Genomic DNA, 25033 nt, shown 5'->3' on the forward strand with positions numbered 1-25033 from the left:
ACTTATAGGTTGATATTAAATTGACTCAAAGCCTTTATAAAAGCTAAGAGGTATGTTATTCCAAGAACATTATATATAGTTTTATGCCACCACATCATTTATGCTGTAAAAAATGTTAAAAATAAACCAAAATATGTGTTTCTCTGTGTGTGAGTTTGCAAGATCTTGCTATCATTCTATTATACAAATACTCTATTTTAAATATTTCAGGCCACACAAATTGTGGAGAAGAATCTAGTTTAGTTAATTATAGAGCAAAAAAAAATTTTTTCTCCAAATTGACAGGATCCTCTCAATTTTTTCAGTCTTGGACTGAAGAGAGAGAATAAATAACATCCAGCTTAAGGTTATATTAAAAATAAACAAGTTCCCTGTGGTCCTTAAATATGTTTCCCTAGCATCTGTAGGGATTTATTACATATAATATGCAACATGAAGGAACATTTGCTGAATGAATATGGTATGGAATTGAGGTTATGAAAATAAGAGGACTTTTCAAGCTGGAGTTCTGAGAGACAGAAGTGATCAGATCAGTGATCAGATCAGAGAAGATCAGTTTACATATATTTGAGAGGAGAATTCAATAAGTAGCTATTATATTTCTCATAGAGCATTAAGAACAAAATACTACTTTTGATTCTATTTGGTCAACTTGTTAGTTTATCACAGCTAAAAAAAAAAAATCCAGTGATACAAAATATTCTCCCTAGGGTCAGAAAAACTTCAGTTTCAGCTCTCAGAGCATAAAATATGTTATTTTTCCCCATTCCATGATTTAAGAAAGCAATAAAGACCCCCTGGATTAGATATTTCTTGTCAGTAAAAGAACAGCTATTCTAAAAAACACTGTCTTGGGCCCTTGATCCTTCTAGTAAGTCATTAACTAAGCAACTTTATCTACTGATTATTATTCCATAAGTGCCTTGTGCAATGTGCCTGGTAGTGTGCTAAGAAAATAAGAAATTACTCCTTGATTTGATTTATCATTTTGATAGCATAGATTTCTAGTCCCATAAGAAAGAAACACTAATGGAAATAGAACTGCTACTAATTAGTTTTAATGACTGAAAAATTAGAAGAAAATTTGCTAAACATCCTCAATTTTATGTTCATGAACTTTGACTAAGAAGCACATCAATTATATCCTGAAGATGACTCGTGAGTATTTCTGACTCCCTGTTCTGATTCCCTATCAGTCCCCATTTTTTTCCCTATGCGATTCAACTAGAGTTTCAATGTCTTTAATTATGGAGAAGCACTGTCTAACAAAATTTTCTTTGATGACAGAAACCTTCTCTGTTTGTGTTGTCCAGTACTGTAGCCACCAGCCACATGTGACCAACACATTTTTGAAATCTGGTTTCAAAAGAATCAACTAGATATGGCAATTGAGACATCTTTCTCAACATTTGGCAGAGAAACTCTATGGGGTAAAAGCTTATTGTGGTGGGTTGAGGAGTAAATGGGAGATAGGAAGTAGATGAGGGGGTAGACAGTACAGTATAGTGGTTGATTAAGCAAAAGACACACATCATGAAGCTCTACTCCAAAAACCTTTGATCTGGCAGTCATGTAAAAAAGGAAGGAGAGAGAAAGCCAGAGTTTACATTCAGCTATTACTGAGGGGGGTAAAAAAAGATAAGCTGTGATTTTTCTAACATTTAGTGAAGGCAAGTCATAACATCAGAATAAATTCCAGCTCCCCAGGAAGAATGGAAATGTTTATTGTCTTTGATGGCACATCTGTTACCCAAGTGCAAATGAAATGGTTAGTTGTAAGATTTGAGACATTTGATTTTTTCCTGAAAAGCTGTAAGAATTCTTGATATTATGGAATGACGGTATTCTGTCATTTCTTTTAATAATAAATGTTATATGTTCCTACCTAATACTGAGATTAATTTGTCCCCCAAAAAAGTGCATTCTTGTATTTCTCTATAATTACAGTCGATCCTTGAACAATGCAGGGGTTTAGAGTGCTGGCCACCCCCTGTACCCCCACTGCCCTGTGCAGCCAAATATCTGCATATAACTTTTGTCGCCCCCAAAATTTAACTACTAATAGCCTACTGTTGACAGGAAACCTTTGTAATAACAAAGTTGATTAACACATATTATGTAAATTACAAATATTATATGCTGTATTCTTACAATGAAATAAACTAGAGAAAAGAAAATGTTACTAAGAAAGTCATAAGGAAGAGAAAGTAGATTTGCAGTACTGTACTGTATTTATTGGGAAAAAAAAGGTTTAAGTGGACCCATACAGTTCAAACCCATGTTGTTCAAGGGTCAACCATACTTCTTAAAGCTAACTTTAGGTTGCAAGCTCTGAAACACTAAAATGCCATTGCAATGTAAATGTAACTTCAAATTATACAATCTATATTTACATATAAGGATACTAATAGAAAGTTAGAAATGACTGAAATCATAGCATTTTAGAACTGAATGTGTATTCATTGAACTGCATTTTACGGGTGAGGACCATGAGACCTAGAAATAATATATGACTTAGCTAAGTTTACCCAAACAAGATTCGGACCCAGATCTTTAGACTCCAAGCCTGGTGGTGTTTCAAAAAAAGACTGGCTAGATGATGCACCAGGATATTTTTGGTATCTCTATATATTGCAGTAAGAGAGAAAATAGAAAATTTCTAACAGCATGCCTCATTGGGGACAGAGAATCCTTTTCTTTACATTTCCACAATTAGTACCATTTCCCCTTGGGCACATTCTCACCATTTGCACTGTGCTTCCCAAATTTTCACTCATTTTTCAAAAGTGTTTGGTAATTATTCCATATGCTAGGAAATTTGACCCAAAGAGAAGATGTCTAACTTCCCTACAATTTTTCAAAAAGGTCCTCCTACTGAAGGTAGAGAAGATGGTATATTGGTAGTTTAGAAGAAGAATAGTGGTTTTTTAAGGATTTAATCCTTCAAATAATTTCAGTATTCAAATTTTCAGGATTACCTGTAGATAGTAGGTATCTGTAATTACTGAAGCAGAAGACAGACTGACAGAAGACAAGCACAGACAGCCCAAGGAATGTGTGTGAGCTGATGTTGTGGGTTGCTAATTTAGCCCACGGAAGAGCTGATAATGGTCTAGCACATAGACGGACAGTTTTCTGTTTCTTGTTTATTTGCTTGTTTGTTTTTTCTGTTTTTGTTTTTTAAGATCCTTTTAACTCCTTCTGGAAACCCTTTTAAGACTAAAAGTCAAATACAGAATGGTATCCTATATCCTACTCATGACATACTGGTCCATTTCTGAAAATAATAACGCTTTCTCAAAATGAAGCCATTTATATTCTTAGCCATGCTCTACTGTGTGCACAGAGTAATTTCCTGAGAGCAATGTTTCCTGTGGCATTTTGCCAACACTGGCTTTATTTGTTTTTCATTAGGCTTTTCATTAGCATGCGGCTATGTACCTGGATCATTCTGCCTCCTCGGAGAAGGCCAGGGTAGCTTAGACATAGGAAGGATACCATGAGTAGGTGGAAAGTTTTTGTCCAGTGAATGCCCATTTTAAATCTCTAGCTATGGTACCATTCTTATGGCTTTAATCTTTCTAAGAACAATCAATTACCCATTTATAATGCAGTCTGATATTAAATTGTTCACATTCATCTATTCTGTCCCTATACAGGGAAAGATACTAATCTCACTGTGCACCACATGGAACTGTCCCATCCTCCCTTATTACCTCAGGAAAGGCATCACGAATCACTCCATTGCCCAAGCCCAGAACTACTGTGTATTCTGCATTTCTCCATCATTCCACATATTCAGTTGCTGAGTCAAACTTCTCGATAGTTTCGAACCCACTCAGGTCTTTCTATTTCCCAAGACCACCACTACCTCAGTCTAAGCCCACATTGTCTCTACAACAACTGTACTAACTCCTAATGGTCTCCATGCTCCCAGGTTTGCCCTTTCAAATTCATTCTCTTTTGCTCTAAATATCTGTTGGTACCCACTGCTCTCCATAAAGATGTGTTCTGTAATTTCTACTCATAAATGTTTTTGTTACACATTAATAGGATAGTTTCATTTGTCCAGAAAAAGGAATGCTTCAAATTTTGAACTTCCTTATAGACTCCTCAATTTAAAGGGAAACACTAGCTTACAGGCTACAAAAGACTAAAATTTAGGAACAAAATAAGAAATCTATAAGTTTCTGAAAAAAAAAAAAAGAAATCTATAAATTTCTGTATTAGAATATTAATCAGAGGCATAAAAAAAGTCATTGAAATCAAAGAATTTCAGGATTAGACTGGTTCTTGGAGATTGTATGTCTCAACTTTGTCATTGTACAGGTAAAGAAACTGATCCCCAGCCACTAAATTGCCGTAAAACTAAACTAAACTGATCTTTCTAAATTTGGAATCTCATATGTAATTCCTGTTCTTAAAAATCTGTCCATGGGGATGTCTGGGTGGCTCAGTTGGTTAAGCGGCTGCCTTTGGCTCAAATCATGGTCCCAGGGTCCTGGGATCGAGTCCCGCATTGGCCTCCTTGCTCAGCGAGGAGCCTGCTTTTCCTCTCTGCTTCTGCCTGCCACTCTGCCTGCTTGTGCTCTCTCTTTCTCTCTGACAAATAAATAAATAAAACTTAAAAAAAAAATCTGTCCATGGCTCCTTGTTATGGTCAGAATGAAGTCTGAATTCCTCAGGCTGGCATACAATGTGCATATAGTCAGGCTTTGGCTTACCTTGCCAGGCTTAACTTTTGTTCCTCTCTCCAACTCATCCAAGAACCCAGTGCTTCCGAATATGCTATGTTGTTTCTCACCCACGGGACAGTGTATGTCATTTCCCCGTGTCCTGCTCTGTTGAGTGCTAAGTCCTAAGCATGCTTCAGATATCTGATCAGACATCACCTCCATGGAAAACACACCCCAGATCCCCTTGGGGTTCTCAAGCATGTGTCACCATCATAGCACATTCACAGCATTCTACCTGCCTTTGAAAATCTGTTTTACATCCCTGGACTGGAAAGAATAAAGACAGTTGTGGGCAGGGACCTGCAAATTATTCATTGTTGTATCCCCATATCTTGATCAGATGTCTGGCATTCAGTATTTTAAGATTAATTATTAATTCCCACTTTTAACCAGCCTAGTATATTTCAATTTTTTAATCAGTCCTCCTCTCACAATCTGTTTTCAGGGGAAGACTAAAAACTGATTCATTCATGTCAACATATAGGTAGGTCGCTGAAGATCCTGATTGGCATCTCTTCTCAGAAGCATTTACATTTTTAAAGTAATGGAGTTTTAGAACACAGGAATGAATCCCCAATGCAGATAATCCAATCATAAATAGTGAGTCATGACAGCATTTCTGAGAGGAAGGAAGCTTTCCTAGGACCTTCAACTCAGTCACATAAGTGACCTCCTACTTGCCGTCACCCTCACAGAAGAATGACTCTGTTTTTGTTTGTAAAAATCAGCTCATTTGTTAGTTATTTTTCTCTGCATTAAATAAATCATTATTTACCCCTGGTAAAAATACCTGACTTTAACATTTCTGGGTTTGTTTCAGGGAAGCAATGTTATGGAAGATCAGGATTTGTTGGAAATTGGAATCCTTAATTCTGGGCACAGACAAAGAATTCTACAGGCAATCCAGCTCCTTCCAAAGGTAAGCAATGCTTTCTTGGCCTGGCCCTATGTACAGGAGTCTTCAGTCCAGATATGAAGGGGCTATTGGTACTTAGGACAACATCTCTACATATTGATGAAATTCCCAAAAGCAGTTCTTCTTAGGTCCAATGAAACAATCAGACTCACAAGACCACTGTGGGCCAAACTTGGCTTTGGGTGGATGACAAGAACATCATACAGGAAACACCACTGGCCAGCAGGGCACCTTCAGGGCTTCTCTTCAGTGCAAATCCTTATACTGGTACAAACATCAGTCCAGGCCCCTCAGGTGACAGCTCAGGTACCAGAGGACAAGATCAATATTTGGTGGGTGTGGGAATGTTCCTGAATTAAAAGCCTCATGCCCCATGAGAGGCTCTGTCTCTTGTACACACCATAGTCTTTGCCTTTAGGGGCAAGGGGTCTGCCTAATTATGAATCATCACTCAAGGAAAACTTGTATCACTCAAGTATCAAATCCCCATCAGGTATTTATAGTTCATGTATAAATCCTCTCAGTCTAGATGCAATTTGCAAGCCAACATATCATTTTAACTGTAAGCCCTACGTTACCTAGCAACAGAATTGACCTTCTGTTTCCAGATAAGGTTTCATAGGAACCTAAAGGAAGAGGTCGGATCTAAGCACTGGTCTTCAAGATATGTAGGACTTTAACTGATAAGAAAAAGGAAAGCATTTCAGGGATCAGCAGAAATCATATAAATATAAATATAAATTGCCAAAAGTATTGACAGAATAGTGACACTATGTGACTTTAAATGCAATGGGATTTGCACAATAGTGTGAATGTCCTCAATCATTGCCACCAAATTGTACACTTAAAAATGGTTAAGGTGGTAAATTTTGTGTTATGGTTAAAAAAAATAGTCTTTGAAATAACTTTTTTAAAAAGAAAAAAAAATCCAGTGTGATTAAAACAATTAGAGAGCAGAGAGTATAGCCAGAGATAAAGCAGAAAAAGTAGGTTGGGTCAGTCTGTGTCAGGCTAAAGAATTTGAAATTTGTTCTGTAGGCTCTGAGGAACAGACATGACTGGACTGCTTTAGGCAGTCAATTTTGGAGGCAGTATACAATTGGCATGAGAAGGAGGGAAAGTTGAAGTAGGGTCAACCAGCTGGGAAAAGATTCAGGGGGCAAGACTGAAAGCAGATGAAAAGTTAGACTTGCACCTAGATGTATGAACTTACCATATATTTTGTACTCTCCTTTGCTCTTTTCCTTCCTAATGAGGCTGTAATTTCTCTCAGAACGAGAAAGATAAATATTAACCACCGTTTCTAAGGAAGTGATCTGATGAAATTTGCCAACTGACAGTGAACTGAGTGTCTACTGATAGAACCTTAACACTTTCGCAAATTCAAGGAGAGTTACGCATACAAAGGAGTTTGATCATACAATTTCCTACAGTAAAAGGAAAAGAATAAAGCGGCCTTAGAACTAATTTCAGAAGTAATTCTTATAAGTGTATTGTTCACCTCACTACTTTTGTATCTTAAAATATTGCTTCTTCAGCTAGTTTGCTCCTCATTCTCTGCGAGGACTTTTACACTGCTATACCCCAAACACCGAGCCCAGTGTGCAGCCCATGGTAGGCACGCAAATCACTAAGTGACTACCCTCTTGTCATAAGGCTGCCTGTCAAGTTAAGCTCAAATAGTTCCATATCACTTCCTTTGTGAGACTTTCCCTAAAACAGAACCACTTCTTTCACCTTGGTAATTATCACCCTAGCCCAAACCAACCACCATTAAGAGGACTGCCAGGGTAAGTTCTATCTATCATCTGTAGGTTGGACTACTAGAGTCAATTTCTCATTGGTTCTCTCTAGCTTGGATAATTCATAGATACCTAATCTCTGTCCTAGTTACCTTTCTTATCACTCTATGTCTGAATTTCCACACAGCATCCAGAATGATCCTTCTCAAATGTAAATCAGATCATGGCACACCCTGTTTAAAATCTCCAATGGATGTCCATCTCACTTAGAATAAAATCTTTATCCCAGCCTACAGAAGTCAATAGGATCTGGCCCCTTCCCACCTCTGTGGCCTCATCTCTCACTCTCCCATTTTCCTAAATTCTAGTTATGTGGTTTCTTTTTGTTCCAGAATATACCAAGCTCTTTTTTGCCTCAAGCCCTTTCCCTACTGGCCTTTTTGCCTGGTAGGAAGACTTTTATTCAGATTTTCATACACTTGCTCCCATATATCATCAAATCTCTACTCAGCTGCCATCTCCTCACCAAGGCCTTGATGACCTCAAAGTCATACTCCTCACATACCATCACTGTCCTTCATATTAACCATTTTAGTTTCTCCATGGCACTTCTGGCTACCTTAAGTTATAGTATTTATGTGTTTGTTTTTTCCTTATTCTTCATCTCTCCCTCAAGATGCAGAGTCCATAAGCTCAGGGACCTTGACTATCTTGTTCCCTTCTATATACCCAGCCTCTAGAGCAGGGGCAGTCACATCATAGGTGGTCAGAAATGTTTGTAGAAGTCAGTAATACACTGCTGTTCTCTTTCCTCTGAGGTTTGATAGCTCTGCCTGTTTTGAAGTTACTAAGATTCTACCACTTTTGCCATAGAAACATCCTGAAGGCAGACAGTGTCAGACCCACCCTTGAATTTCCTAATGTGCTTAGCTCAATACATGCACATTTAAAGAATGGAAGAATGAGCAACTGAATGAATATTTTCCTCATGTTATTCAAATATACATTTTTCAAGTCAAAAAGTGCCTCAATTTTAAGACATATCCATAATTGTGTATATGCCATTTGATAATGAGAAACAGAAGAACCTGATCTCGGAGTTATTTGGAGAATAAATGGAGTGTTTATTTTTAAGACAGAATATCATTCCCATTAGAGAAAACAATATAACAGAAACAATACAAAATTAAGCCTTTATCAAGAGGCTGAAGCAAAAGTGCTTACTATGCACCCAAATGAGTAGAGAATATATAAAAACATCCAAACACGTGTTCAGCAGCACAAACAGAATGTTATAATGCTACAAATTGATGCTTTGCCTTCTTAGGTAATGAGCCCAATCTTCAGATGGTTAATAGTGTAATTTTACTGCCAGCACATTCATTTGCATTCACTCTAACTTTGCACTGCCGCAAAAGGGACACAGTGTCTCTTTGTTTTGTTTATGCAATTTTAGTCTTCAGAATATCTGTGTTCTTCATCTGTCATGAAAAATATCCCATGATTGTTACCTGAAATCCTTTAATTAACATACTGTGTTTTGGAATCCCTGAGATTGTTCCTAAACAGAGAAAAGGTGGTTTGCTAAATGCAATCTTGATCTGTTAGCACACTTCCAAACATGTTTTTCATGCTTTATTTGTATTTGTTGTTTCAAATTTCAAAGACAAAAGTTTATTCCTTTGGTAAGAAAGGTTTTTCTGTAATATGCCCTTTTTAATATTGAAATATTCACCAATGCAAAGGTCTGCATCTTCTCAAGTACATTTGTTACATCCATCACATGGAATGTATTCCATGTGTTCTAAGCATAGACATAGTTAGAACAGTAAGCACATTAATTCCTCTCTTCCACTCATTATTTCCTTCTGTGTTTTGTAATGCTTGACCTTTAGTAGCAAAGCTCAATTATCCATTTTCTCCCAATCTCCACTTTCCTCACCAACCCCAGCTCTGTCTTTTCTTAGGTCTAAAAGTTTTCCAGAACTTCTAAAGATCAGATTTCACCCTTTTCTCTCTTTAAGAAAGGAAACATACCAAAAGTTTCACGAGAAGGTGGCTTGCTTTTTCCTCCCCTAGAAACTGTAAGCATATTGGACTTTTTCTGTCCCCTAGACTTGGGAAAACAATCTGATTACTTATATGAACACATCATTTACCTTTTTCCAGGTACGAATTCCATATGACCAAGTATTTGGATAATCCTCTAAAATCCTTTTAAAAGGGCATCATGTCTCTTGTCCCTTGACAATATAACACTTGGAAATCAGGAATTAAGAGCATTTTCAATTTAAATGTTTGCAAGGCTTGTGTCAAAACCCATTTGTCTGCCCTCTTAACCTCTCTCATCCTGAAGATATTTCAGCACACCAGCAACTTGTATGTCACACGCCCACTTCTTCTTCAACATTTTTTCCTCATATTTTTATGTTTTTTATCTTTGGATTTACTGAGTAGTGGTTTATACTCACTGTCCCCTTTATTTTGCTCCTACCGATCCTTTAACTTATTTGGATCTAACTAGTTCCTGTGCTACCACCCCACACAACCAGTGCTAAGGTTATCAGTAACCAGTAGGGAAGAAAGTCCATATGACCCTTTCCACCCTCACTGCACTTCAGCTTTAGTTAAGTTCCTATAGTCATGTCAACTGTCAGTACTGTCTTCTTCTGGCCTCCTCAATACCCGGTTATCTTCCTGCCTCTCTGATGCTCTCTCTCCTCTCCTGCTCATTTTCCTCAGTTAAATGTAGGAGTTCCTTAAAACTCAAACTCAACAATATTTGATATCTAGTAACTGTTGTTATCACAGTACTCTTGATCATAGTACAGTTTCTGGTGTTCATAGTTTTCCTCATCATTGTTAGCCTACTTCTTTTTTACTGCATAATGAACATTTACATTTCAGCGGCTCATTATTTCTAAGTTCAATTCAATTTAACTAGTATTTGTTGGGCTACATACTTCCAATTATTTTTTTTTCACTGTATGACACTGAAAAACCTCTGGTTGGATTAAATTACCCCCTTTCCTAACCTCAGTTTGAGATTTGGGTTTAAAAAAAAGTACAGCATTATCTGTTACTCCAATAGAAAACAAGATTCAGTGTTAGTTATCTACTGTTACCTAACAAATTACCCCAAACCTTAGTGGCATATAAAAACAACATTTATTTTCTCAGAGTTTCTGTGGGCCAAGAATGCAGAAGCAGCTTAGCTGGATCCTTGGTTCTGGGTCTCTGGCAGGGCTACGGTTATCTCAAGACCCAAGTGGGAAGGACCTACTGCCTAGCTCACTCACATGGTTATTTATAGGAAGGATTCTGTTCCTCGGGGGTTTTTGGACTGAGGCCTCAGTGCTTCACAAGCTGTTGACTGAAGGTTTCCTTCAATTCTTTGTCATGTGGGCCTCACCATAAAGTATCTCACAACAGGCATCTGGCTTAAACAGCACAGCAAGTGAGAGGACAAGAAAGAGCTAGGGAGATGGAAGTCACAGTCTTTGGTAACATGCCATCCTTTTGCCATATTCTATTCATGAGAATCAAGTCACTAAATTAAGTTCACATACAGGAGGAGGTGTTTAGAAATGCAGTAAATATCTGGAGGTGGGATCCCTGGGGGTCCACCACAGAAGTCTACTCACTGCAAATACACTTTAACATGGTCCACATTACAGTCTGGTTTCCAGGTCTACATTTGTGGTTAAAGTGAAATAACCTACCAGCAATAACAATGAAAAGGACTCCTTTTATTTCCATCGGCCATCTTCATGTGACTGTGATATTCACAACTAGATGATTTAGAAGCCACATTTGCAATTGCCACTCAAAAAAGAGTTAGATGTGAGATAGCATGATATGATATAATCATACACAAATTAGAGACCCCAAAGATGTGCCAGTTACACATAAATACTTCGTGATCTAAACACCACTGATCTAAATGATACACACAAATCAGCAATCCCATAAAACATTATACATTTTTAAAACATGTTCTTTCTTCATCAGTGCCTCACTACTGAAAGAATATTTCCATCTATATTAGGAAAGTGAGCTGGTCAAAGTCTAGTGGACAGGACGTTTAGGATGTTAGCAAACACGTTTTTAGAAACAACAAAAGCTGGGGCACCTGGGTGGCTCTGTCACTTAAGTGTCTGACTCTTGGTTTCAGCTCAGGTCATAATCTCAGAGTTGTGAGATTGAGCCCCACTTTGGGCTCTACACTCAGCAGAGAGTCTGCTTGGAATTCTCTCTTCTCCCTCTGCCCTGCCCCCTCCCTCAATTAAATAAATAAATAAATATTTTATAAAATTAAAAAAATTAAAACAACCAAAGCTAGAAGTGAAAGAGGTCATGTAACCTTAAGCCTGATCAGAACAAATAGATAAAAGCAACAGTTGACCGAAAAAAGCTCTTGTGAGTAGGATGTAGAGAAAAACTGACAGGGACTGAGAACTTAAACACTATTAAAGAGAAGACAATATGGAGTGGTGGAAATTGTGGCAAACCATAGAATACAAACCCTGTCCCTCCAGAAATACTAGTTTTGTTTCCAAACAAAACTTTATTAATAAAACAAATCACCAAGGACCAGAGTTAGTTATAGCTGTTACAATGAGATCATGGATTATTTCAGAGCTCAAAAGGAGTCCTATGGATGTGCCACTATCCCAGTTTGGCTTCCTGTCCAAAACTATGCTCTTAAAGATGCTAGTTCTTTCAAGTTCCTTAAAATTCAGATGTGTATCAATTCTAGTCTTGATGATTGATGAAGATGTGTATAAGCTTTAGGGGAAAAGTGTTTAACCAAAGTAATTTCTTTAAAAGTCTAGAAAAGAAGATTCAGTCTTATTTCCTATCACTTAGAAAAATGATAGACACTCATTCCTGTTTCTTCTGCTATTTTTCAGAAGGGCAATGGCAAACTGTAAACTGCAGGCACAGAAGTTCTCAAGGTACATTTGACAGGGTAACTTTTCTTTCTCCCATGTCATCACTCACTCTCCACCTACCCTCATTCTTTCACTTGCATTTCTTTGTTTTTGCCAGCTGGTCTTAAACGTTGTGCCACCCAGTGTTGACCTACCACTCTCTGAACATCCAGTTAAAGATAGACTCTTGAACAAAATCCCATACACATACATGTACCATTAGTATTAGGGGCCTTAACTTGAAGTTAATACACAATTGGACACACAGTCTGACCAAAAGCATAGGGTATTCTTTTTCCTTTAGGTCCGGTCCTTGGTGAGACAAACGGTGGTGTTCTGAGTGTCCTTTCAATTGCCATTCAGTTCTGCAGATGTCTTAGGATTCTGTGACAAGCAAATAAGCTCACTTGGATCAGTCAGGTCAGTGTAAAAGCTTGCTTATTTCTCAGGAGAGGTGTTGGTGCCATTAGAGAACAGGGAAGGAAGACAGACTAACTGACCTTACACCGAAAAACTTAGGTAATTTGTAGTACATAAGTCTTAAAGTGACAGTAAATCATTCAGATCTTTTCTGTTATTTCTTAGCCTAGCAACCCTGATGGCCTACATTTTCCTAGCGTGACCTCTTCCCCCATGCCTCACACTTTCTGTTACACATGGAGACCAATAACTAGTCTGTCGTTCAGGAGTACATCGGGAGAAGGAGTGGCTGGCGTTTATAAAGGTCTCTGGACCCTCTGAAATGACAGAGCCCAGTATGTACAGAGTACGAAATAGCATAGCTGATTGGGCTGCATAAGTATTCCAAGAACTGCTGGGTGTGAGAGGAATGCAGTCCTAGCATAATTTTTTGTTATTATTTATTTATTTATTTATTTTTATTGTGTTCTGTTAGCCAAGCCCTATCATACTTACCGATGCTCTGTTCTAAGATTTTTCTGCAGTTTCAGAAACCAAGATGACTGCTAAATTCTTCCTAATCTAAAGGAGGAAGATCTTTTACTGTTTTCTTTTAAATGAATTTACCTTGGAATAGTTTATTATGTAGACCAGAGAGCTAAAATATCATTTTTACTCATAATCCACCCCCCCCCGATATTTACAGAGAAATAGGGGAGGAATTATGCAAGTAATTAGGTTTTGATCTATTGCCATCCCAGCAGCTGTCACCCTTCAGTTTTGAGGAGTTCACTCCCATTTAATAAAGAACAATGGCTCCCTTGAAGTGATACTGCAATCAGTAGTCATAGTAGAGGAACTCTGATATCTGGGCACTTTCCCTTCCTTACATAATTCTTCCAAGAAGATCACAATTTAGAGCTGCAAAAGACCTTAAAACATCCAGCTCAGTATCTCTCCTGAGTCTTTCACAGGTGAGGAAACCAAGTCTAGGTTATATTAAATGACTTGCCCTGAGGCAGATTGTTTCTTAGTGACAGAAGTGGAACTAAATCCCAAGTGTCTGTGCTCATGACAAGTGCCTCCCGGGTGAATACTGTGCTATATCAGAGACCCAAGGCTCTGAGGACTCCTGTGTATTTGCAAGTGAAACTGTAAAAAGGACAGGAAAGGACTAAATGACTAAACATAAGAAAAAGAATTGTTTATAATATAGGGCCTTTTCTTAAGTTTCAGGCTTAAAAGGTAGTTTTTGTAACCCCCCCAATGTCTCTAAACTCCCTTTTCAAGGCTGGAGGTGAAGGATTGCACCAGGAATCCAAAAGCTCTAGAAAAGGAGGAAGGAGACACACAGGGGAAAGAAGAAAGGCAGACATAGACCGTGTCAGTTGTCCAGTGACCCACTGGGAGTCAAACCACTTGTTTACCCTCGAAGGTGGCCTTAGAAAACAATTACTAACAGTAGTCACTGCTGTTTCAAAGAAGGAAAAGCATAATGGAATAAAATAACTGAACCAATCTTATTTATTTTCTTCTTTAATCTGGGTAGAGAGGAAGGAAAGATAGGCAAGAGAGAAAGGCACTCTAGGAGAGAATGAAGACACATCTTTCGAGCATTAAGCTCCATGGAGATGACATTTTTAGAAGAATCAGCCAGGAAGCAGCATGGTGTAATGGTTGGGAACATGGCCAGACTCCCTAAGTTTGATTTTACCTATTTCGTAGGGGTGTTGTGAGACTTAAATGAGTCAATATTTGTAAAATACTTAAAATGGAGCCTGGCATATCCTATGTGCTATATTTATGTTTACTAAATAAATTTTTTAAAAACTTGAAGGTGAACCAAGAAGAAAAGTGAGGTTCCCTCATCCCATTAAAAATTACTTCTCCAGGCATACACAATAGGCAAAATGAATCTCCTTTTATTCATTTCATAGATCTATTATGAAATACCTGCTGCATGCCAGGTACTCTTCTAGATGTTGAGGAGTCGATGTTAGGAAACAACACCTACAAGGTCACGGTCCTCTTGCGGCTTACATCCTAGAGAGGGGTACAGACAAAAAGAACTAAACAGATGTAATCTCAAGTAATGATAGGTATTATAGAAAAATTAATTAAACAGGGAGTAGACAGAGTGAAGAGGATATACAAATGCATTTTAATCTTAGGTAGACCGACTCAGATTCACACCCAGGCAGTTAACCTGAGGTTCTTTACCACCTTACTGTGTTGTCCAAACACTGTATTTCAAAGCACAAGAATTGTACTAAGGGGATATTGGAATGACTAAGCTAAATATTCCAAGTAAGGCACCTTCAAAGAACTTGGAATTTGGCAAAAATGAACTCTCGTCGGCTTTTAAAATTAACCTAATTTCATCCTAGTTTAGCCACCTGGGCAAGTTGTTAAATTCTGTAGTCCTGTTTCCCCATCAATGAGAAGGAGATGGTGGTCGAACCCACCGTGTTAGATTGTGGTGAGTGCTAAGGTTAGAAATCCCTAGGAAGTGCCTGGCATTTAGAAGCACTAAATTAATAGTAGGAATAACCACTTAAAATTGTTCAGTAATGCTCATTAAATTAACAAAACTCAATGAATTTTTGCCATTGCTCTTGCCTGGTGCCACACAGTAACAGAATGGACATACTTCTTGATAAAAGACTCTGGCTAAAAATACCCATGACTGCGTTCTGCTGTGAGCTTTCCATTCTTACTTGTGGATTTCTCACAGAGCAAATTAAGCATTCTTTAGATAAGAAGAGGGCAAAACTTTTGAATCTGGTCATCATCCACTAAATTAATTATTGTTTTTCCTGCATTTAGGATTATTGTTTAACCCATCAAGAGCTAGAAACAAAGTTGTTTAAAATCATAACTAGGGCCTTCCTAGCTAAGAAATTAAATGAATAACATAATACTGAGAGGGCATCCTGCCTGCATCTCTTAGGGGTAATGTAATCAGTTCTGTACACTAAATGGCAAGTCACAGAAGGGTAGGTACAGAAAGTACTCTGAACGGCAAGGGCTGGATAAAGATGTGTGACATAGGGGGCGCCTGGGTGGCTCAGTGGGTTAAAGCCTCTGCCTTCGGCTCAGGTCATGATCTCAGGGTCCTGGGATCGAGCCCCGCATCGGGCTCTCTGCTCAGCGGGGAGCCTGCTTTCCTTCCTCTCTCTCTCTGCCTGCCTCTCTGCCTACTTGTGATCTCTGTCAAATAAATTAAAAAAAAAAAAAAAAAGATGTGCGACATAGGATGCACAGGAGTGAACCGAGAAGCTGAGTGGGCAGACCTTGACAGTGCAGTTCCAGTAAATTGCTAAAGGCATTGTGATTTACAGAAAAGCAAAACTATGTAAATTCATGGAAGAGATCTAAAAGAACATACCTGGGGCACCTGGGTGGCTCAGTTGGTGAAGCATCCAACTCTTGATTTTTGGCTGGGGTCATGATCTCAGAGTCATGGAATCAAGCCCCAGTTGGGGCTCCACACTGAGTGCAGAGTCTGCTTGAGTTTCTCTCCCTCTGCCCCTCCTTCTGCATGTGCACACACACTCTCTCTCTCCCTCCCCCTCTATCTCTCATGTAAATAAAACTTAAATAAATTAATTAAATAAATAAATAAACATATCCACCATTTTGAATGCCACATCCCCACCTTCACCATATAATTAAATTAAGTGCTAACTTAATAGTTGAATACAATTTAGCTGTATTTCTTATTTTTGATCAATAGCATCCAAGTGAGAAGTCTGTGTTCAATTATGCTTCCAAATGCATTGAGCATCTACTTATGTTTCAGACACAATGCAAGGAGAAAAAAGATGAAATTACACATTATCTGCCTTCTAAGAGATTACAGTCTAGCAAAGGAGGTTGAACCAATATCCAAGTGATTTTAATACAAAGCAGAGCATGAACGAGCTATAATAAAAGTAAAAATACAAGCTCTGGATATTAAATGTAAAGGGAAGGTCTCTTATGTACAGGAAATCAGGAGAGGATTCCTGGAGGAAGAGGCAGAGAAATCAAGAAGCTATTCTTATGCACCTTAAAAACTCCTTTGCTATGGGGAATTTTGAGATAGGCTCATGATACTCTGAGCAGAAAGTGACCCAAAACATTTGCTTTCTTGTCCAGGCAGATAGATATGCTGTTTGTTTCTCATTTGTAATAACCATTCTCTGAAATACAGCCTGTGCCATTAATCCAGCTATGAATTTTATCCATCACTTTGCCTTTCGAGCTATAAAAAGTCAAATACTTTGAACCCTAACAGATGCCTACACTCAGCTTCCGTGGAGCCGGCTTAACTAGCAACAGAGTTAATACTCTCCTACCCTAAGCTAAACACTTCTTCATTACCTGTATTTCTTGGTGATAATTTTCTTTGTTGGTGATTAATGAGCTTTTAGATTTCCATCTTTTGACTCTGGGTTCTAATCTGATGGTTGATCTGTAGACCCACAATGAATGCACTAGAACAACATAAAACCACATTGCCCAAGACGTTCCTGAGCATACTCAGAAAGACACTGCAGGCAAACATCTGTGTTAACAGCCGACACTTGAACAAAAATCTTCTGTGTGCCAGGCACTGTTGTAGGTCCTATTAGGCTAACTCCACAGTTACTCATTTAAATCTCAAAATTAATTAATTCTATCTCTTACAGTTGAAGAAACTAAGGCACAGGAAAGCTAAGTACCATTCCTAGGTCACGCAGTTAGTAAGTGGCTGAGTCCGGGCTGGAACAAGGCAGCCTGGCTCCGGAATCTGTGCTCTCAGCTGCTTTCCTCTACTGCCCCTGTCACCTGAGCTTCCCGTGCCTTTGCTCTGTGGATAGCCTGTCAACGCCTCCACCTTTAGACAAGTGACTGGCTATTGTCCTCCTCTTCTACAGATCTAGCACATTTTGTTTTAAAAAGGAGTTCAGCTTTTTTGTTTAAGTTAAAAGATTACTACTGGTCTTATCAGAGAAAGTGAGCACTCAGTAAACTGTCAGATTCCTTCCTTCTCGTCTTCCAGAGCAAATACATTTCAGCTTTATTCATTGTATAAATTTGTGATGGCATAGTGCTACATGGATATACTTTAGATGATCTTTAAGGTTATTATTTATGAACCCCAGAGTCCCAACAGGTTAAAAGCTTTTTCTTCAATGCATCACCAGTTTTAACCCTCAGTCGCTTCTTTACTTAGAGGCCACTGTTTGTTGGGAAACGGTTGTATTGACGATTTTCTAATATGATGAGGTAAATGTATTGCAGAAATTTTTGAATATGAAATTTTCTTCACAAATGTACAAGAGAGGGGCGCCTGGGTGGCTCAGTGGGTTAAAGCCTCTGCCTTCGGCTCAGGTCATGATCCCAGGGTCCTGGGATCGAGCCCCGCATCGGGCTCTCTGCTCAGCAGGGAGCCTGCTTCCCCTTCTATCTCTGTCTGCCTCTCTGCCTGCTTGTGATCTCTCTCTGTGTCAAATAAGTAAATAAAATCTTTTAAAAAAAAAAAGTACAAGAGATTATTGTGTAGATGTAAAGATTGATTTCCCTGCCTTTCACCTCTGGGACTCAATTACATCATCATCTATAAACATTGCTGGTGTCCACTTTTGACAGAGTACTTTTCTAAGTGCTACTGATGTAGACACAAAGCAACAATTGACCTTACATCCCAAGTCCTTAGCATCCCCCGTAGGATTGGAACCAGATGACGGGATAGGGCAACTCCAGACACATAATGTCTGCAAACACCCACATGCCCAGATGTTCCTCAGTGAATCTATGATTCGTGCATCCATTCAATCAGATAGTAGTTCATTTTGGCCCTCTGCAAGCTTCAGAGATGAGGACACAAAACTGGATAATATTTGGTCCCTGCCTCGAGGAGTTCTACCTACATTTTGGACACAAATATGTCAAAAACTAAACTACCATGTGAAAAAAGAAAACTGCTACAGAGGAGGGAAAAGCTAAGTACATGAGGTTGAAGGAAGGTTTTTTGGATAGGCAGATGATGTTTGAGCTGAATCTCAAAGAATTATTAAGTATTTTTATTTATTAAGTATTTTTATTAAGCATTTTTCCCTAAATAGAGCATTGAGGGAGTCACTCCAGACAGAGGATGCCTGTGTTCCTGCTAGATCTAGAGACAGTAAGGAGAAATGGATGCCTACATTCGTCCATTCTGTCTCTGCCTGTCTGTCTTTTGTGAATGCACACTCACTTTCATACACACACACACACACATTCTTTCCCCATATATGAACCCCAAGAGAAACTATAGAACAGTCTCTTCCCAAATTTTTCCAGTCCATTCAAGTTTCTTCTCTTTTCTGGAACTTATAAAAACATTGGCACTTAATTATTTTCTTACATTCAAATATATATCCAAGGAAATTACATATCCTGGAAGGAGGGAACTTTAGGCCCTTTTGTATTTTGATAATACCTAGGATGATGTGACATATATATTTTGTGCATAAAAATTATTGTTGAATTAAGTAACTAATAACTACTAAAACTGTTGGTAAGAGCTGATCTTCTACTGAGATTTCACACAAGCACAGCTGAAAATTCAATGCCGCTCCAATGTCTGAGGTAATTAAAAATTCTGAACTGACCCACAAAAATCTAAGACTATGAGGCTAGAGACATTTTTATAAGGACCAAGATATTGTTTATTGTGACCGCCAATGGTAGTGAAATAGTTCTTAGGTTATTCCCTCACTTTAAATATAAAACGATTCTCAGCAACTCCAGCCAGAGTTCCAAAATGGGGTTACAATTCTCTGTGTATTCTAAACCTTACCGAAATCCCTCCTAATGGTTTGTTCTGGGTGTCTCACATCACATGTGCACCATTAACCAGACCACTCACTGACCATGTGACACCTGCTCTCTTCTGCCTCTCTTGTTCTCGCTTATCACCAAAGCTTGAAGCAATGCGACCACGACTCACCAAAAGTGCTGTCAGTGCTGTCAGTACCCGCTAAAGGTGCCAGATCTGCCATTAATGACGGCCAAAGCCGGCTTCGTAGCTGCAGGTGCCCAGCGTGTCAAAGGTACTGATGTTTGCGCTGCTGGCTGCAGTGCCCAGGATCTTCCCATCAGAAGCGCCTTAGCCAGTGCCAACTGAATGTTCTGCCAGTATCACTGAAGCCTGCCAATGTGGGCACCATCACCAAGTGCTGGTGCCCAATGTTGAGGGCACCAATGTCTAAAATACAGCACCATCTCTGCTTGCTGATGAAGTTGCCGGGGCCAATTATGCTGACTCCTTTTGTTCCCAATGTCCCAAAAATGTTTCATGATGCAGCTTTTTTATTGAGGCTTCTTCTTCTTAAGGCTGATCCATGGGAGCTAGGCCAGGGCCTAGTCAGAGTGCCAGATCCTGAAAGCCATTCAGAATCGAACATTCCCTATGACACTTGTCTATTGTCCTTTGAATCATATACGTGTGCATTGGCTGCCTTCTTTGAGCAGAAGAGTCTTTTGAGGACTCTGAATTCCTCACGGAAAACAGACCCATGCAAGACCAATCCTGCCAGTTATCCGTTCATTCCCACACGTGAAAGGTGAATATGGATCTATTCAAGTTGAAATCCTTGCCACACAGCTGTGGCCGTCAAGCTGACAGATTCCCAGCCTATGTTAGAGAACAAGGAACATTTTACTTTGTGTTTCAGAAAATCATCCAGAATCCGACCGCTTCTCACCACCTCTACTCTAGCACCCTGTCCAACCCATTAGCCTCTTTCTCCTGCATTACTTCCACAGCCTCTGAGCAGTCTCCCTCCTCCTAACTCTTGCCTCCCTAGGAACTGTTCTCAACACAGCAGCTAGTGACGCCACTGAAACGTAACCTAAACCATGTCACACTTCTGCTCAAATTCCTGCACTGGCTCCCTATTTCTCTCCAAATGAAAGCCAAAGCCTTCCAAGACCGTCAGAGCTTTACCTTCCCCGGCCCCTGACCACCTCTCTGACCTGCTCCCCACCCCTCTCTTCCCGCACACACTGCTCTAACCCCCTGATTTCCTTGTTATTCCTTGAACAGACAGCAGTCTCACTCCTTCCTGAGGGCCCTTGCCTTTCCTGGTCGCTCTACTTGGCATCTTGTCCCCTGATTGCCAGCACAGCCTCTTTACCATCCTTAAATCTCTGTTCAAATCTTGCTTTCTGAGTGAAGCTTTCCCTAACCAGCCTGTTCTCCTGCACAGACCCCAACTACTCCACAGGAACTCTCTAGCACATCAAATTCTCCTGCTCTACTTTCTCTTTTTCTTTTTGCAACACATCAGTTTCTGACATAATTTCCTTATTTCCTATGGTTTGTTAATTATTATTGTCTCCCCAACTAGAACATAAGCTCCATAATGACTGGCACTTTTACATGTTTTTTGACTGATGCATCCAGAATAGGTAGAAAATAGTAGGCATGCGGCAAGTATTTGAGTGAATAAATGAATGAGGTGAGTGGATGGGTGGACGGATAGACGGATGGACGAACGTGTGGTAGATCTCCAATTCTGTAATTCCTATACTAATTTTTGGCCACTGTCTGAATGATATCCTTCGTACTTCCCTACCCAGGCAGAACATAAGTTACTCATTTGTATACTGCTAACTTTGGTTTTACAGTACATCTATCTGTTTGAAGTACTTCAGTGGGTGATGTGATTATGCTCTGAGAAAGGACATGGTTTTTAAGTATCAAATAAATAGAATTGGCATTCAGAACATTCATTATTTTCTGAAGACTCAAGTTTGGGGAATTTTTTTGTTGTTGTTGAGACTAATAACATGTAAACAATTTTCCTGACTGATAGTAGCATTTAAATTTTCTGTTCTAAGAGCAGAGCGGTGTGCTACATAACCACTGTATATCTACATGAATGTCAGCAGATATGTACTGTCAGTGGGGAAATAAAGTGATCCTGTGTCTTTCTCTAAATATAATTCCTATCACTGGTGGAGCTTGAAAACGTGAATGATGGTGAGCATTGTACGACACCTTATTCTAGTTGCAGTAAATCCTCTTCATCTTTAATCTGAGCTCTTGTTTTATGAAAGATCTTTGCAGCCAGGAACTACATCAAAAGTGATATTTAACAAAAGGATCTAGGATCAATATTATCGAAACAAGGATTTTACAAATGAAAAGATGGTAAAAACATGTCCTTTTACTGAATTAAAAAAAAAAAAGGAAAGTTTTACCAAAAACTTCAGAGTGAAGTGCAACAAAATCATTCAGTGTGACCATGTTTACGTCTGTGCTGAGTGGCGGATCTATTGATCTCTTCACCAACAACTCCACGGGTCTTATCTGGCGGGTAACTGCCTGGTTCTCAGCAATGCTGCCTATGGCAGATACTCTGTGCATGCCTGGAGATGAAGCTGTAAATAACCATGTCTGACTGGCAGTCCACTCACACTGCTTGCAAAGCAATAAGGAGACGATGGTGTCCTTGTTGCTGTTATCATTTTGTTTTTCCTACCATGATTTATAGAGCTTCTCTGTTTTGGCAGCTTCACTTCTTTAAATTGTGGTGAGTCTGGTACCTGTGATCAAAAGGGGTGCCCCTAACCCCGATGGCTAGAGGCTGGACTAGTCTGGCTAGTGCTTCTACTTCATTCATTAACCTACTCTCCTATGCTACTGGAAGGTGATTGCCCCTGTGTCTTGAGACCGTTTCTTATTTATGTACCCTTTGTTGTCTGCTGCTTCACTTCCGGTTTACTCCATGGCTTAAGGCTTATCAAAAGGAGGGAAATGTCAGGGCCCCTCTGGGCTAGACTTCAGTTTGTTTCTTCTATTCATGAAATAGAAATCACAGGGTATTAAGAGACGGTGCCTTGTCCAAAGCACTTTACCTTTATTCCCCCAAAATGTCGTGCAGAGTAATATCCAGCTGTGACTCCTTCGCTGCTCCTGCCCTATGCCTAAAGCTGGGAGTCTTCAGTGTCTGAACACTCAAAAGACCCCATGTTGCAAGGTTCAGTGGCTGCCGGGGAAAAAATACAGACGTTACCATCATCTGCAATTGTTAAGTCCGTAATGACATCCAAACACAATTCGCTTACAAAGCTCTGAGGGTTTAAGTGTCTTCTGATTCTTTTATAGAAAATGTATCCATAACAGAGTATGATTGTAAACAAAGGGTATTCGAGCAGCAGATCTATACATGTTCATGTCTCCCGCCCCTGCCACATATGGACACCTAGAGACCTATCACACCTCATTTCCTAACAATAGTCACGGTGTATTAGTCCTTTCAGTTCCCACAGAAGGAATCTCATTACACGGGGTACCAGAGGCTCAGGCTGCGTAAAGGGTATTTTCCCAAAGACCACCTAAAACCCCTCACAAATGAGATAGTGCACGTGAGATCACTTTGAGATCTTCAAAGTCACATGTGATTGTTAGGTGACATTCTTACCATTAATAGTCCTATCCATTCTGTAGACGTGTCTCTCCCAGCCAAGTTGCACTACAATAGCACTTAGATGGTGGTGGATAGACTTTTTTCTGGGGACCCGTGATCAGTGGATCTGTCTTTCTCTTTCATGTTCAGTCAGTCTTTTAAGAGCCACTGATGAAACAGCGCAGTGATGTCTAAGCCCAGGTCTCAAAGCCTATAGGAGATCTGATCCTCACACTACCTGACAGACCTGCATTTGGACTTGGCAGCCCACTGCCTGCTGGCACTGCTTGTCCTGGTTTATTTTCAGGGCTGCTGTTAGTCTGAGTCTTGGGTAGCAGCAGGACAGAGCAGAAGAGGCTAGAACAAGGAGCAGGAGTAGAGGGAGGTGCCTGATGATATCAGCTGTCTGTATTACAAAAGTCTATCACGGAGTCTGACAGTACAAAGTACCTCCAGCGGGAAAAGAGAAGCCACCGTCCATTTGCAGCTTCGTAGGCAAGTTTAAGTCTCTGAGCCCGGTGCATCACAGCTGTTGCAACCAGTAGGTTTACGTAAATGATAGTCGGGTTTGTGTGTTTGTACCCAGGGATGGCTGCCCTTGCCCACGTGACAACCTTTACCAGTACTTCACATACAAGGACCCAGCTCTCACCGAGTCAAGCCAGGTAGGGGTAGCTCCTAGATCCTTATAACTGTTTTAATACAGGTTATCAACCCCAAAGTTACTCCAACTATGCCTCTCATGCTATAATTTCCAAGAAAGGCCAGCAAATTCCCAAAGCAAAAGGCAAAACCTCTACCTCTGTCAATCTCCACAGCACCCTCGGTCTCTTACTCCCTTATATTTCGGAACTTCCTCAGCCCTGAGTCCTCATTTCTCACTCCTCTCCATGCCTTTTCCTTGTGCTTTCTATAACCTTCCATCTCCCTCCTTCTCTTCTCATGCAGACTCCTTAAAAGGATGGCTGTGATTGCAGTTTCTACTTCCTCATCTCTTACACCTCGACCCAGGGCAGCCTCGCCTCGGGGCTCTTTTCTATAAAATCCTGGGGACCTGTTTGCCAGATCCCAGGAACCTTTCCCCTTCCTCCTCCTAGAGGACCTCTCCGCAGCATTCCATCACTGACAACTCCACCCTCTTTGAAACTAAGTTTCCCCCATTTCCCTTCTTGTCTTGACTGTTGCTTTTTTGGTCTCCTGAGTATGATTCTTATCTTTCACGTTGGAAGTGTTGGTTTGTCCTCACACCACTTCTCTTCCCGAAGTACACACCCTCCCCAATCTCATCCATGCAAAATTTCAGCTCCCACTTATGATAAAAATAACCAAGATTTACTGAGTGCTTCCGTGTGCCAAGTACTGTGCATTGTTTTGCTGAATGACGACAACTCCCCCCGGAGGAAGACATTCTTATCTCTCACATCACCAATCAGAAGGCAGATGCTGAGGACGACTGAGTAGCTTACTCAAGGTCAGACAGCTGATACCTGGAGGGGCCAAGACTCCTACCTGTACAGCGAATGATGCCCAAGGTTATATGTCTCCTCGGACTTCTCCCCCAAATGTAAAGTGCAGTTCCACTGTCTTGAATTTCTTATGTCTCAAAATTGTTCGTGTCATCTCCGTCTATTTTCTCCTCTTTCTCCACTAGTAGCACCACCATGTACCCAGGGACAAGGAATCAAAACGGGAAACTTGAGGTTTTCCCACGATTTCCCCCTCTTATATCTTGCATAGTTATCACAAAGGGATGATAGTGTGATTGACAGAAAGATGCCAGCAAACGCAGTTAAAGGAAATGGGGTTTCTCTGAATGGCGACGGCTGTGAAAATTAATGGCTTCACAAAGCAAGAGACAATGCGACATACTGTCAAGTGGAAG

At 39.9% G+C, this 25033-nt stretch overlaps 1 protein-coding gene across 10 annotated transcripts in view; it reads left to right on the top strand.

Annotated features, from left to right (window-relative positions):
• Positions 1-25033, top strand: part of ANKS1B (ankyrin repeat and sterile alpha motif domain containing 1B) — a gene marked incomplete at its 5' end in the record, with an annotated part of 1134786 nt that overhangs the window by 813053 nt on the left and 296700 nt on the right. For all 10 annotated transcript variants that reach the window (XM_080810753.1, XM_080810755.1, XM_080810756.1 and 7 more), the window contains one exon: positions 5557-5655. In XM_080810753.1, the coding sequence (XP_080666879.1) occupies positions 5557-5655 (99 nt within the window). The remainder of the gene's footprint in view (positions 1-5556; positions 5656-25033) is intronic.

Source organism: Martes martes (assembly GCF_963455335.1).
Source record: "Martes martes genome assembly, chromosome: 8".
Classification (NCBI taxonomy): Eukaryota; Metazoa; Chordata; class Mammalia; order Carnivora; family Mustelidae; genus Martes; species Martes martes.